The 15,263-nt window shown below is 38.7% G+C and overlaps 1 protein-coding gene across 1 annotated transcript in view; it reads left to right on the top strand.

The window, feature by feature from the left end:
• Window positions 1–12,565, top strand: part of SYVN1 (synoviolin 1) — a 32,774-nt gene extending 20,209 nt beyond the window's left edge. Inside the window, exons 9-16 of the mRNA XM_063437555.1 lie at window positions 195–260; window positions 1,688–1,804; window positions 4,069–4,238; window positions 6,477–6,608; window positions 7,311–7,433; window positions 7,535–7,721; window positions 10,753–10,895; window positions 12,157–12,565. Coding sequence (XP_063293625.1) covers window positions 195–260; window positions 1,688–1,804; window positions 4,069–4,238; window positions 6,477–6,608; window positions 7,311–7,433; window positions 7,535–7,721; window positions 10,753–10,895; window positions 12,157–12,290 — 1,072 coding nt within the window. The 3' untranslated portion in view covers window positions 12,291–12,565. The remainder of the gene's footprint in view (window positions 1–194; window positions 261–1,687; window positions 1,805–4,068; window positions 4,239–6,476; window positions 6,609–7,310; window positions 7,434–7,534; window positions 7,722–10,752; window positions 10,896–12,156) is intronic.
• The last annotated feature ends 2,698 nt before the right edge of the window (window positions 12,566–15,263 follow it).

Below are 15,263 nucleotides of genomic sequence, written 5' to 3'. Positions count from 1 at the left end.
GATTGAGATGCCATGGCCAGAACCTGTACATCCCTATTAACCGTCAAAAGACGCCACTAGGTATTATAGGGGCCCTTTTTAAAAACTTTGCACGTAATCAGTGAATCATTTTCATTTTACAAGAAATGCTAATTTGATCAATTGTGTTTTTTAAATGTGCATGACTTTTTCAAAATGCTCATTATTCTTTACAGGCAGTTCAAAAAAGCAGTGACTGATGCCATTATGTCAAGGAGAGCAATCAGAAATATGAACACATTGTGAGTAATAAAGAAATAATAATAATAATTAGGGTAGGCAAACTGAATTTTTTTTTTTCCACGGACAGAAATGTTATATAAATGAGGACGAAGCAGAAGACTGGTTATGTGCTCGCTATCCTCCCTCTAGTCTGAGCTGCTGCTTTTACCTCCTATTTACAGAAATTCTCATTATTCTTTTGGTTACTTGTTAATTTTAATTGTGACCGCTGCAAGGGAGTTTGTGTTCTTTTCATGTTTCTCTTATCGTTCAATTAGCCTGTGCCTGTTCCCAGATTTTATGAAAATAGTCCGTAGAATAATGCAATAATGCAGTCAGGTTATCCATTTGGTAATTAGAAGATATTTTACCCATGAACATTTGAAAAGAAGGCACATCAAAATGAAGCAAAACTTATGAGCCCAAAGAAGGGGAATCCCCAATCTGTCTAGAAGGCATACCATTGACTTGGTTGGGGTAAATAAGATAACCTTTCAGCCCCTCTGCTGGTATTTTGGCAAAAATATTGACATCCGTGTTCAAAACTAATATTGGTCTGTAGTTATTCAATGACAATTTACCGTTATCTTTATTTTATGTGGAGATAAGGTAATATATTGACTAGGAGTGAATCATATGTGAAGGAGCCACCTTAATGTATTTTGTTATATTGTTTAATCAAGTTAGTAGAAATAATGGGCATTTGCAAAGCCATCTGGTTTCAAGCAAGCTATTCTTCTAACTGGAGCGGCTGAAGATTCTACATGTACATCTCATAGATGTGGGTGTTGAAGCTCCGGTCCCTGATGAGTAGAGGAGAATGATCTATCAATCCTGATTGATCACGTAAAGCAGTTATGGGATTTAAACAAGCACAATGATGATACCTACTGGCAAGTGGAGAATATGGTATTTTTCACCATAGCGCTGTTTAGACCAGATCATAGATTTTCACTTACTGTGGTGTTGAAGCAATACTCCGGGCACATTAACAACTTAATCGAAAATTATTTTGATTAAATAGTTTGACAGTTTAATCCCTTACAGTAATCCTGTGTCTGGAGATCACGCCTGGCACCATAACAGCCTAATTGCAATGGTTATGTGCCCCTTGTGATGCTTTAAAAACACCACCATTGTGAGGTCTCTTTAAACATAGGTTCTCAGAGAGTGCTTAAATGTGGCACAGATATTCCCTATCATGAAGTAAGACTGTCTGTATTTAAATACACGTGAAAGGACATCAGCTCAGACTTCAGACTAGGATCATAGCACTTTCAAGTTAAATTCACATGCTGTGTGCCAATTGTGACAACTAGTACAAAGATTTTGTAGATATGTGTTTCCATGGGCACCAGCTGTTTCCATTATCCTAAGAAGCTTGAAGTCCTGTTGATCTCTGGTTTAAAAACTATGTATGAGTTTACCTTATCATGTTTGGCTGCAGGTACCCGGATGCTACAGCAGAAGAGTTACAGGCAATGGACAATGTGTGTATCATCTGCAGGGAGGAAATGGTGACTGGAGCTAAGAGACTGCCATGCAATCATATATTCCATACCAGGTTTGCCTTTCTTTACGATCTTTTACATCAGGCTAACAATGTTTGTTTTTACGAGTAATTAGACATTCTCTCTGGCAAACTAAACATCTATCTAGACAGTCAGTCTGTTGTTGAATTCTAATTATCTTTAAAATGCTATATATAGAAGCTTATTGAAAACAATCCATGTCAGTCCAGACTAGAACAGTGTATACAGTTAAATATACATATATGTATTTATTTTTGGCAGTGTAGTGTCCCTTTAAGAAAGATAAGAAAAACAAAACACATGTTAAGAGATGATTATCCCAGTCATTTGCATTAATTGAAATACAAGTTTTAGACCACCCAAGTGCAGTATGTGAAAAATATGCAAAAGGATAATTACTCCCCTTCGTATGGTAAGGTATAGCAAAAGGATTCCTCTTAATCCTCAAAATACACAGAAACAAAGCAAGATATACCTATACCTAAAAAATACAAAAGAAAATACGCTCATAGGGGATTAACGTTGATATAATAAGATGCCCCTTATTTATATATCACACTCACAAGATTGAGGTTGTTTTCAAGCCCATCAAAATTATGTGGATTCTCTTGGATCCCTCGTTGTTAAAGGAATGGATATTACATGCAAGAGATGAAAGATGACATAGTGTAACACTGTTTTGAAAAAGTATAAATTGGCTTTAATGGTTGCACTTACAGCATAAAAGGTGTAAAAAGGCCCATCAATACAAATCTGTCGTCCAGACAATGCAGGGAACGAAATCCTTGTAGAGATCTCAGCCAGATAGACAAATATAAAATCAAATTAAATAAAAGTTCAAATAACTCTACTCGTTTCGTCTGTCTTAGCAGACTTCCTCAGGAGTGATGAAGTGCTTCATCACTCCTGAGGAAGTCTGCTAAGACAGACGAAACGAGTAGAGTTATTTGAACTTTTATTTAATTTGATTTTATATTTGTCTATCTGGCTGAGATCTCTACAAGGATTTCGTTCCCTGCATTGTCTGGACGACAGATTTGTATTGATGGGCCTTTTTACACCTTTTATGCTGTAAGTGCAACCATTAAAGCCAATTTATAGTTTTTCAAAACAGTGTTACACTATGTCATCTTTCATCTCTTGCATGTAATATCCATTCCTTTAACAACGAGGGATCCAAGAGAATCCACATAATTTTGATGGGCTTGAAAACAACCTCAATCTTGTGAGTGTGATATATAAATAAGGGGCATCTTATTATATCAACGTTAATCCCCTATGAGCGTATTTTCTTTTGTATTTTTTAGGTATTTGCATTAATTGGTACTCACTGACGGGTTGCCCAAATCAGATATTTCAGTCTCCGTTCATGTAGATGAGTCCCACTGAGAACAGAATAAAGGTAGAAGGCTTGGCTACTGCCAACAAATTACTGGATTGCTGATGTCTCATAAAATAATTTCAACTTTTATTAATCAATATAAAAAAACAAAAAAAAATCCATCCAAAAACTGTGTAAAAAGTCTAGACAAAGTGCTAAAAGAGCACGAAAGGTGTAGATTGTGTGACTGTGGCAGAAACTCGTCTGGGAGTGTTTTTACACAGCTTTTTTTTTTTTTTTTTTTTTTTAAATAATATTGATTAATAAAAGTTGATATTTTATGAGACTTTAGCAGTGGAGTAATTTGCCTGCACTAGCTAAACCTTGTACCTGTAACCGTTTTAGCCAGCCTGGGACACAAGTTCAGTGCGGGCAAATGTCTATTCTGTGCATAGGTGTCTTCTGTCGGCACGCACCACACGCAGGTGACACATTCTCCTCCTAAGCCCATCATCACTGAGATCCCTCCAGAGAGGGAGTGTGAAATCACCGGAGGAGAATTAGGCTGACAGGAGAACTCGGCTTTGGAGCTGGAACATAGATAAGTTGTGGGTTTCTTTTGTTGGTGTTTTTTTAAAATTTTATTTAAATTTTTTATTTAATTTTCCATTTTAAGGAATGGACCATTATATGAAGGACCGCAAAAGCAGTGTTTTCTTTTTAAACTTTTTGTTGCTTGAAATAACCCTCTAAGAGTAAGATGTAGTGTTTTTAATGCCTAAACTTAAAATAACACAATTTTAAAACCGCACAGCAAGTTGTTACTTACATACTTGCTAAGTAAAGGTCTGTAGGGGGTTCTATGTTTCTGCCTTCTGTGACATATGAAAAGGTGCTTGTTCGTGAATCATAACTTTCCTCTGTACCTTCCTGTTAGAAAATGTGCAAATAATAATACTCAATCTCTCCTGTTAGCTGTCTGCGATCCTGGTTTCAGAGACAACAGACGTGCCCAACATGTCGTATGGATGTGCTCAGGGCCTCGATGCCAAACCCACCACAGACAAACGCTGATCAACCTGATCAAGCTCAGCAGCACCAGGCTCCTCCGCAAACCACCCCCATCATCCCACCACAACCCAACTGTAAGTCAATGAACAATATCAATTGTTATAGGAAAAAAAAAAGTAAAAAAGATCTGTTATGACAATTACCTGTCATTGAGTTGCATAGTAACCTAGGTTGAAAAAAGGGATTCTAGTACATCGGGATCAACCTTTAAAGGGACACTATAGTCACCAGAACAACTACAGTTTATTGGATTTGTTCTGGTGAGTAGAATCATTACCTTCAGGCTTTTTGCTGTAAACACTGTCTTTTCAGAGAAAATGCAGTGTTTACATTACAGCCTAGTGATAACTTCACTGGCCACTCCTCAGATAGCTGTTAGAGATCCTTCCTGGGTCATGGCTGCCTAAAATGCATCCAAACATTCAGTATCTCCTCCCTCTGCATGCAGACACGGAACTCTCCTCAGAGATAAATTGATTAAAATCATCTCTATGAGGCTCTGCCCTTGATCTGCCTCTTTGTCAGTCTCAGCCAATCCTATGGGGAAGCATTGTGATTGGATCAGGCTACCACTTCTAATCATGTCAGTAGACTGCTTGTTTTTCAGACTCTAACAGCATGCAGAGTTACAGCTTCTGGCTTGAATACAGTAAGAATTTGCTTTATTTATGGAGACATGATTGGCCCAGGGGGCTAGATGGTGGTGTTAACACTATAGGGTCAGGTATTATTATTATTATTATTATTATTATTATTATTATTATTATTGTCATTTATATAGCGCCAACAGATTCCGTAGCGCTTTACAATATTATGAGAGTGGGATTTAACTATAAATAGGACAATTACAAACAACTTACGGGAACAATAGGTTGAAGAGGACCCTGCTCAATCGAGCTTACATTCTATAGATCATCAAGTGTTTAGTCTCATAGGATGGATATAATTCAATAATTTTCTACAAAAAATATGTTAAAAGTTGTGAAACTGCCTATTATTCCAAACGGTGAAAAATTGCCTCGTCTGTACTCCTTGCTGATTCATTCAAGAATAAAAATTTTCCATGGAGCGCAAACTCTGTATAGATTGCTTTTACCTTTCATGCAAAAGAAAAGCAAAAAGCATGCAAAAATAATGTAAAGCCCCATGCAGTCTCAAAAACAGTTGTCAAATTGTTGTCAATAGGTTGAAGAGGACCCTGCTCAATCGAGCTTACATTCTATAGGAGGTGGGTGTAAAACACATTAGGACAGGAATTTGCAATCAAATAAGGTGGGCTGCCCTTTAGGAGAGGGCAAGAGACAGGTATGTAAGGTAGGGGTTAGTCTTGGAGGCCATAAGCTTTCCTAAAGAGATGGGTTTTAAGGCACTTCTTAAAAGATGCAAGACTAGGGGAGAGTTTATACATTCTATAGGAGGTGGGGTGTAAAACACATTAGGACAGGAATTTGCAATCAAATAAGGTGGGCTTATGTTTGTGTTCCTGACCCTCTAGTGATCCTTTAAAACCATCCTTTAAATGTTTCTTCGTGCTGTTGATTCAAAAGAAATAAAAAACAAACACCATTTGAAGTGATGTCTACATATGCCACAAACAAGGGCGGGGAGGGAATATCCAAATATCCTTCTCGACTTTATAATGGGAGTTGAACGTGTCTTTGGATTAGCAACCTTGAACATTACTTTGAATAACATTTGCACTTTGTGCTAGTTTTCGTGTCTTTGGGAGAAATAATACATTTACTCTGTCATTTTAATGAAAACCCTGAGTTGTTTGCTTTGCTTCCAATTTAACTGTATATAATGCCAACAAACTGACTGTAAAGGAATGAAAAGGGTCAGGTGTTCATGTAAAATACAGAATATTAAAGCCTAAATTATACAAATGCATAGATTGGAATGCCACTGACATTACATTTAAAACTCTTCAAAAAAGGTGTTTATCATCAACCAGATGCTCACTGTATGCTCCATTATTTATATGCAAGACTTGGGCAACAGGAAGTGCAATTGTCAGCCATTTCTTTTTCCACATGACAAGGCAGCGTTACGCAGGAGCAATCAAGGGGCACTCTGCACTGCAACAAGCCAGTATAATTCAACTGCTACACAACTGTGCCTAGTACATAAAAATACACAAGAGAAGAGATTAGAGTCATGGATACATATGTTGGGGTTTCAGAGCATTTGTTTTCTATGGTATTTTGTCTTGAATATATTCTGATGACATTTACCAGCATGGACAACTCTAACATTTCAGCATGTTTAGGTAGTAGTGTCTTTAGTCACATGTTTTGTTGCTTTTCTTTCAGTCCCTCCTGGGATCCTTCCTCCCTTTCCACCTGGTATGTTTCCTCTTTGGCCTCCTTTGGGACCATTTCCACCTGCTCCTGGGGCGCAAGGACCAAACCACCCTGAAGAAGCCAGCTCAGGACCCTCACTTGGTAAGATGCTTCATAATTAATAGATCCTACACCAGAGAGCATTTTATCAACAGGTAATGATTCTCTATAGGACAATAAACTGTTGCAGACAATATTGCAAATGATTGAACAAATACATGAATCTAATGGAACTTAAAATTGGGTGTATAGATCTTCGAGGTAGCAATTATGGCTTAGTATATGCCAATTTGCTTGATAAACCATCTAGTAATCCCATTGCATTCAATTTGGAAGAAGATTGGAAGCACAATGAGACAGCTGTGAGTTGTGCCTATTGGCCAGTAGAGTCAAGTGAACTTTGCACATTGATACTGTATTTAACAAGTGATTGTAATCAGGGGTTAATAGACAGCTTACTCCTCCCTGCGGACTACGTAATATCCAAGATCAGCTGAATCATGGATAAAATTTAAATGATTTTCATTTTAACTTGCATATTTCTTCTCTGCTTTTTTTTTTTTCTTTTTGTCATTTGTGCCTTAACAGTAAAATTGTGTATGTATCTATATAAATCTAAACTAGTCATATATAAAATCAGTAAAATAGTGTAACTATTATAATTTTGAACTGTACTCTAAATAAACATCATCTTGTTTAACACGGAAGTAGTAAATAATAAAGTATTTCAGAATGATCTATATCCATTAAGATGGCTTCAGTGCACTAATCTCTCCCATTCTTTCTCATCTCTTCCTGTCTCAGCATCTTCTTCAAGACCTCCAGATGGCGCTGAAGGTAGTAGTTCTGATACAGCAGCTGGACCGTCTTTACCTGGTTTTCCATTCCCACCTCCCTTTCTTGGAATGCCTATGTTCCCTCCATTTGGTAAGTCACTTGTGAATGAGAAACCATTGAGGAATCTAGCTTATGTTACTCATGTATCGCTTAGCTCTTGGTCACTTGAACCCTCCTTTTCTTATTACAAGGTCTGCCTCCTATGCCCATGCCACCTGCTGGCTTTGCAGGGCTCACAGATGAAGAATTGAGAGCAATGGAAGGACATGAAAGACAGAATTTAGAAGCCAGGCTGCAGTGTCTTCAAAACATCCACACATTACTGGACGCAGCAATGTTACAAATCAACCAGTATCTCACAGTACTGGCCAACATTGGGTGAGGACTCGCGTTAAGGTCACACTTGATTTCTGTGGCCAGTCTATAAAAAAAAAAAAATTTGTTCATCAGCTTAACCCCTTAAGGACCAAACTTCTGGAATAAAAGGGAATCATGACATGTCACACACGTCATGTGTCCTTAAGGGGTTAAAGGGGACAACATAGACCAATAATATTCCATTTAAAACTCTAATCATCCTTTTATAGTGCTTCTTTTAGTGTGAAGTGCAATACATTATAAGATCGGTTTTACAATATGTTGATAACAACCTGTAATTTATTTATGCCTCCAACTGCCCCTCTTCTTGAGCGCACACAGGAATAATTGGCTCAGGCGAGTCCGTAAAGCTAAAATCCTCAGAGTAGAGCATTTATTATTTGTTATGCGAAAAGCAAAAATATATTAAAGAAAAATTAAATCCCAGGACAGCAGGTCACCTACAGCAAGTTAAATAATGAAGCTTAATGCATTTCACACACAGGGAGCTTACTCATGAGCAAAACGTTGATTATAAATAAGCACCCTGTGTGGTGTTAAATTTTATTTAACTTGCTGTCAGTGAGTCGCTATTATATCACTGCCTGCTGCCTTGGGTTTTATTTGTATTTTTTTTTTCTGTTTTGGGGGGAAAACGGATCATAAAGACTCTTAATTGTAGTTATTTTTTTATTTAATATTTGCTGACTCTGTGGATTCACCTGAGCTGTTATAAGTTTATATGCCAATGCTCAGAGTTGCTGGTGAATTACCACAAGGTATGGGGTTAAATTTCTATGGATTGGGAGGCGGGGCTTGACCGGCATGGCGGACGGTCGCAGCATGCAGGAGCTCCCTACTAACCTACGATGTCGAGCGATTTGCTGGGACTCCTGCCGCTCACACCATGCTCCAAACAGGTACCCATCTGCCGCAGACGTCGGCTGGAAAGTCCCGAAGCGGAAAGCCGAGACGCTGACAGGAAAAAGCCGGGGGGAACAGCTGCGGCCTAGCGGGGGCTGCGGGCGGGAGAATCGGCCGATCTCCCGTCCCTCTCCTCCCCTACTAACGGGTCCTCACGAAGTCCCGTCCCCCCCCCACAGGGCCGGGGGGGATATCCCGGTCCACCGCACACAACATGGGACTACATCCAATCCGTATACGGGAGCCCAGACCGGCAGCAAAACAGATGGGGGAACGCCGGACACGTGGAAGCCTGAGGAGGCACGGAGCGAGCTGGGATATGAGGCGAGATTGGACAGAATTTTCCAAAGCTTTTTGCGCAAACTGGAGGTACTAATGTCCCGTCCAGCCCAGACCCACCTGAGGGCCGAGGCCTCACACCACCAACGGCCTGATTCACGGCGACTCAGCGAGCAACCTCTCACTCACAGACCTCATACATGGCAGCGGCATGGCACACGCCAGGCTAAGGCGGACGGCGAGAAGGGCCAACCGCGACCCCACAAGCCAAAGGTGCCTCAAACTCGAACCAATAGGCCTAACTCAGCCAGCAGTGTCCCAGTCAGGCCCAAAGTCTCACCTCAAGGCCCAAAGCTTCACTTGCAACAGCGGGGGCGAGGTACTGTCACACTGCGACAAACCGCCCGACTACTCACTCACTTACCAGAAGCCTCTACCATAGGCCGTCTACAACGCCTTCCCAGGCTGAAGACCGCATGGAGTCCGACTCCAAGACACCAACCACACCGCCGGAGGCTTGCCCGCCGCAGGCGGCGGCAGAACACCCGAGCCCAGCATGGCGCCCGACGAAGGGACGACCCGGCCTCTCTGAGTAACCGTGTCGGTGGGAAACTGGTGAAGGCCTTCACAACGACCTGGGGCCGGCCGACGGACGACGCCAACTCGCACCATGCCGTACCCCGGTGGCTCATTCATCACGACGGTGCCAACTTCCCCACCGTGCCCAGCAGAGGTATTGGCTGAACAGACCCCACTAACTGGCGGCCCCACCATCACGACTCTTAGCTGATAGCCGCAGGGCTCTAGCCTGAATGACCCCCATGGACTCTCCTTACTGGACTCCCACTTGTGCATATGACTCCCATTTTGCCTACTCGTATGACTTTATGTTGTTATTATTATTTTATTTTAAGCTCTGATACTACTAAAAAGTTTGACGTTAATGCAACGAATATTAAAGCGACAAAAGTTAGAGCGACAAAGCGACAAATATTAGAGCGACAACTATTAGTGTGACAAATGTTAGAGCGACAAAAGTTAGAGCGACAAATGTTAGAGCGACAAATGTCAAAGCTACACGGGTTACAGCGACACATGTTACAGCAACACATGTTAAAGCGACTAAGGACAAAGCGACGAATGTTCAAGTGACAAATGTAAAAGCGACTAATGTAAAAGCGACAAATGTTAAAGCGACGAATGTAAAAGCGACAAATGTAAAAGCGACAAATGTAAAAGCGACAAATGTAAAAGCGACAAATGTTAGAGCGACAAATGTTAGAGCGACAAATGTTAGAGCGACAAATGTTAGAGCGACAAATGTTAGAGCGACAAATGTTAGAGCGACAAATGTTAGAGCGACAAATGTTAAAGCGACAAATGATATCTGATCTCAACAAATACACATACTCTTTGCTAGGGTAATTAGTCTGCATGCTACCATTCGGATCATATGATCCATATCTTGTACTCTCAGCACTAGGCCAACGACAAAATATTAAATAACAAATAACCTGTTTAATACTACTGATGTACCGTTTATAAAATGAGGCTGCTATTCTAGGGATTACATGTAACCATTGTACAATCAGATATACATGTCTTATGTCATTCATGCATTAACCCCTTGTTTTTCTTTCTGTACCGAACCATCTTATGCCTCAATAAAAACAAAGATTGACAAAAAAAAAAAAAAATTCTATGGATTCTGTTCAATTATTTTTTATTGGGGAGTTACATTTATTGAATTGCACTCTTCTTAATACAGGTTATGTATCATGGCATTAACATTGCACGGTTATCCATAGCCCTTTTTCTCTGTTTTTTCAAATGGCTTCTTCTTCCACAGGCCCCCTCGCACCTCCTCTCCTCCAGTGCAAACTCCCTCAACTTCCTCTGATGCTGCTTCTCCTGACAGTACTGAAACCGCTCAGTCCCCAGAAACAACTTCCACTACAGCTGATCCTGGACCTTCCTCTTCCTCCCAGAGAGGTACATGATAATTTTATGCAGCCAAATGGAGAGATAGCAATGCAATCCACACATAACATACATTTATCCTTGATCTTCCATTGTTTATGTGGTGTACCTTGGTAAACTCATCTCTAATATGCACAAAAGTCAACATATTAGAATCCTAGTTGCATTGCCCTAATATTTCATAGAAGGAAATGGAGACCCAGATATATTAAACTTCTTAGCTTTTATATTGATCAAGATGCATAAAGGATTGATATTTCAAGTGCACCATCCTAATCACTGGCATACAGGAGGATCATTGTTAGTAAAACATTTCATTGCATGATGTTGTTTTAATCTATTGTCATATTATCGGCTATTAGAACACAAAAGTTACCTAGTGGGATCTATCAAATTCTATAAAGCTTTATAAACTGTGACTGGATGAATTCTTACAAAAAACATAATATTTAAGAATATAAACTTTTAATATTTGGGGTAACTGCTTCTGGGGCCAATAAGAGATCTGACTACCATTCTGTGGTCAAAAATATATATATTTTTTTCTCTAGTTTGTTACAAAAGGGGAAAGTGCTTCAAACGTGGTCTTTTTGCCTTCTTTTAATTAGCAGAAGAAGCAGATTTGAAAGGTTGAACTTGATGGACGCAAGTTTTTATTCAGCCTACGTAACTATTTATTTATAAAGATTTGAAATGAATCGAACTCCCCATCAAGATGAAATTATGAAATAATGTTTAGTATGTATATTCTTTAACATTTAAGCTGGGTCACCTTGGCAAATTTCATGAGGTGTTTTGCAACCTTGGAAAAGATATCGCTAAATTCATGGAAAACTTTCTCTAAGTGCAATTCAGAGCAAATTGGTACAAAGCCGATCAGATAGAATTTCCCAGAATTCCACTCCACTAGTGATGGATATAGTTGTTTATAATAGTGTTGCAAGTAGAACACTAGTTACATGTTCAGAGTGTGGAGCAATCAACATGAAAGCCAGTGGTTTAAGCAGTGACATTTAACTAAATCTATGATGGCACATTTTGATAATTAGTGATGAGGACTATAGAGTAGTAGGAGGGAATGTCTATTCTATTAGAAAGTAATTTTATGGAAGTTAAGATCAGTAGACCGTGTAGATTATAATATATCAGAAATACAGTAGCATTGTACATGGTATACATTGATTGACCTAAGACAGTTTTGGATTGTAATTGAATTCCGAGGTTGTAACATACAGGTGCTTTCATCCTTCCTTTTTAAATACTTGTCCAACAGTTTCTCCTGAACCTGAAAATGATGAGACTTTCAGCCCAGCTGAAGCAGGAAGTTCAACAGAAGAACCAGACACTGCAGAGATACGAAGACGTAGGCTTCAAAAACTGCAAACCGGCCTTAATGAATCTCACTGAAGCTCCACTTGAGCGATTTTGTTTCTCTGATATTTTTGTTTTGACTATGAACTTAATAGGGAAATTATGCTTTTTGGAGGAAAAAATGATGCTTCAATTGGACTCAACTAAGAGCCTTGCAAATGTTGAGCTGGACTTACATAAATATATATATTTTTTAAGGACATGGGATGGGCCATATATGGGCAGATGCTCATTATTTGAGGATGGACTGCTGGCCTCATTAAACATGTTGGACTCATTTCAGTAAAATTAAAGATTTGTCTTTTCCTGTGTCTTATTTGCATATAATTTATATGACATTTTATGTATAAAAAATATATAAATTATAATAATATAAATAAGCATTTTGTAAAAATTAAAGTGTAAAGAATTTTAGAGAAGTTCCCATCTAAGTAAATATAAAAGTAATCTGTACATTGTGCTTGTATAATTGCCAGATGTACAGATTTAAACAAAAACAAAAAAAAAAAATCATTTTACTTGAAGACTGCATCCTTCAAAATGGCCACTGCATGAATCTGCCCTGCCCATAAGTCACCTACAAAGCAAAGTGTTCTGCATTGCAAGATGTTGCCTGAATCATAAGGCAGATGAGTTTTTTTGGTTTTTTTTTATATAGGGAACTTGTTAAAGAGGAAAGGTAAAGAGAAAAATGAGACATCGTTAAACTATTCTTTTGTTTGGCATTTGGCGGCAAGAATATTTAAATTATTTTGCTCCCTACAAGAATCACCAAAGCATTTTGTTTTTATGACAGCTGCATTTAGTAAATTTTTATTTATTTATTTTTTACAGTTGATAGTTAAAATGTTACCAAATGCTTTGTGTTTTTTGTAATCCTTTTAGTGATTTATATACTAGGTGTATATCTTCTGTACTGTTATGACCAATGAGATTTGTACCAAGATTACTAGGTATACAGTGATATACTAACTGCTCTAGGATCAGGGCAGTTGGTATGAGAGAGAAAGTTAAAATTAGAAGAATGAACAGATAAAAAAAAAAAAAAAAAAACGAATGGAACGGTCTTCTGCAAAGTGCATATGTGACAAAGTCAATATGCACAGGTACACTTTATGTAATGTTTGTTTTGCTGGCAAAATATATACTTACTTAAAATGTCTCCTCCAATCTGACTGCCATGGATGGGACAGGTGGTGCAATACAATATGACATGCGAAGCATTATTTCTAGTGTTTTACAGTTATGCCAATGGCTTATTATTAAAAACTACAAAGGTAAATATTAATACATTTAAAACAAAATTAACCTAAATGCTATCAATGTTCTTATGTAGAAAATGCAAGTGTGGTAAGTCATAATCCAGCTTCAACATTTCATTGATAGTTTTTTGACGTATGGCCTGTATTGCATGAGGTCTTTTTTCTCTCTCAACACAATTAAAACATTTTCCCAGTTATTATCAACAAAAACTAGGCTTAACTTAGCCAGCTATGCACCATCCAATGTTAAGAAGTCAGTCTTCAAAAACTTTTGATAATTGCATCAGTCCCCTGGCTACTCTACAGATATCGCTAACACGGATTTTCCAGTTTGACCCCATAATCTTGGTGCAGTAGCAGATGACATCGGGCACCTTGATGACTACAGCTCGATAACCACTAAACTTCATTTGTCATCGTTAATCTCACGATTTTGCGATAGATACTCTGACATTGCAAGTTTTATCAACAACCAAAATGGATCCAGCGTGAAAGGATCTGACTTGCCTGCTTGTCCCCTTTTTATTTTGTTGAGATGATAGTTTATTTGTCACTGACCTGTTGTGTTAGAAATGAACGCTGATATGCATGCATGTTTCTTTTAGAATATTCATATTTGACATGTTGGTTAAAGCACGTGTATTTGTTGTGTGATCAATTTCTTTACTTTGTAGCTTTGGCTTAATAAGTCCTTTTTGGTGTTGAGTTTGCAAAGTGTTTAAAAGGGACACTATAGGCACCCAGAACACTTCAGCTAATTGAAGTGGTCTGGGTGCAGTGTTCCTATTGCATTTAATGCTGCTATGTTAAACATTGCAGTTCCAGGGAAATGGCAATGTTTATTTTACAGCTCTAAGTCTGCTTCCACTGGCTGTCTACCAGACAGTCACTGTTGGCGCTTCCTACATCTTAAGGGACGTTTGGTCCAGTATCTGACGCTCTATGTCCTCACGCTCTGTATGAGGACATCCACTGTCTAATTTTTTCCATAGGAAGGGGAGGTCTAATGTGCGCATTTGCTGTGCATGCGCATTAGCACCCGCTCGCCATGGGATGTCAGATGGAGTGAAGCTTCGACCCAGCGCCAAGGGACATCGGCGCTGGGGTCAGGTAAGTACATAAAGGTGGTAGTTGTTCTTTTTACTTTTTATTTACCAGGGAGGGGAGGCAGTAATACAGCTTTGTATTCCTGGCACTAGGGTATCCCTTTAATGGTTCTATTAATATGTTTATAACTCTTCCAATGGATTTCCAATTGGTTAAGCTTGACTAACATAAGGTATAGGATTCTTTTTCACCTAACCGATAATGGTGGAAGTGCTGTTAAGAAGTGTAACAGTGAAACTAAAATAATGCTTTTCATCTCAAAACACAATGGTAAACATATTTAATAATTGAAAAATATTATATTGGTGTGATTGCCTAAACAATTTGCAGCTGTATCACTATTTAGTAAACAAGAGACTGTTTATCCCATGTCATTTTTACAAAATTATATCCTGACACTGTAGTTTTAAAAGTGATGTTTAGGCCTCCAGCTCCCCTCTCCTTACTTTTAAAAGGTAATTTTAGTCTTTTTTATTTTTTTATTTTTTTTCCAGTGCCGCACTGGTCCTATTTTTTTTTTTTTTATTCTTTATTTTTGCTGTGCAAGAGTTTGACAAACAAGCTTCCCATGCCACGACGGCAAATACACATATTTCAAAAGGCATACGACTGTGGCATGTAATGGTACTGCACATTTTTT

The sequence above is a fragment of the Pelobates fuscus genome, chromosome 12 (genome assembly GCF_036172605.1).
Source record: "Pelobates fuscus isolate aPelFus1 chromosome 12, aPelFus1.pri, whole genome shotgun sequence".
NCBI classification, from domain to species: domain Eukaryota; kingdom Metazoa; phylum Chordata; class Amphibia; order Anura; family Pelobatidae; genus Pelobates; species Pelobates fuscus.
This window is presented reverse-complemented; position numbering and strand designations above follow the sequence as displayed.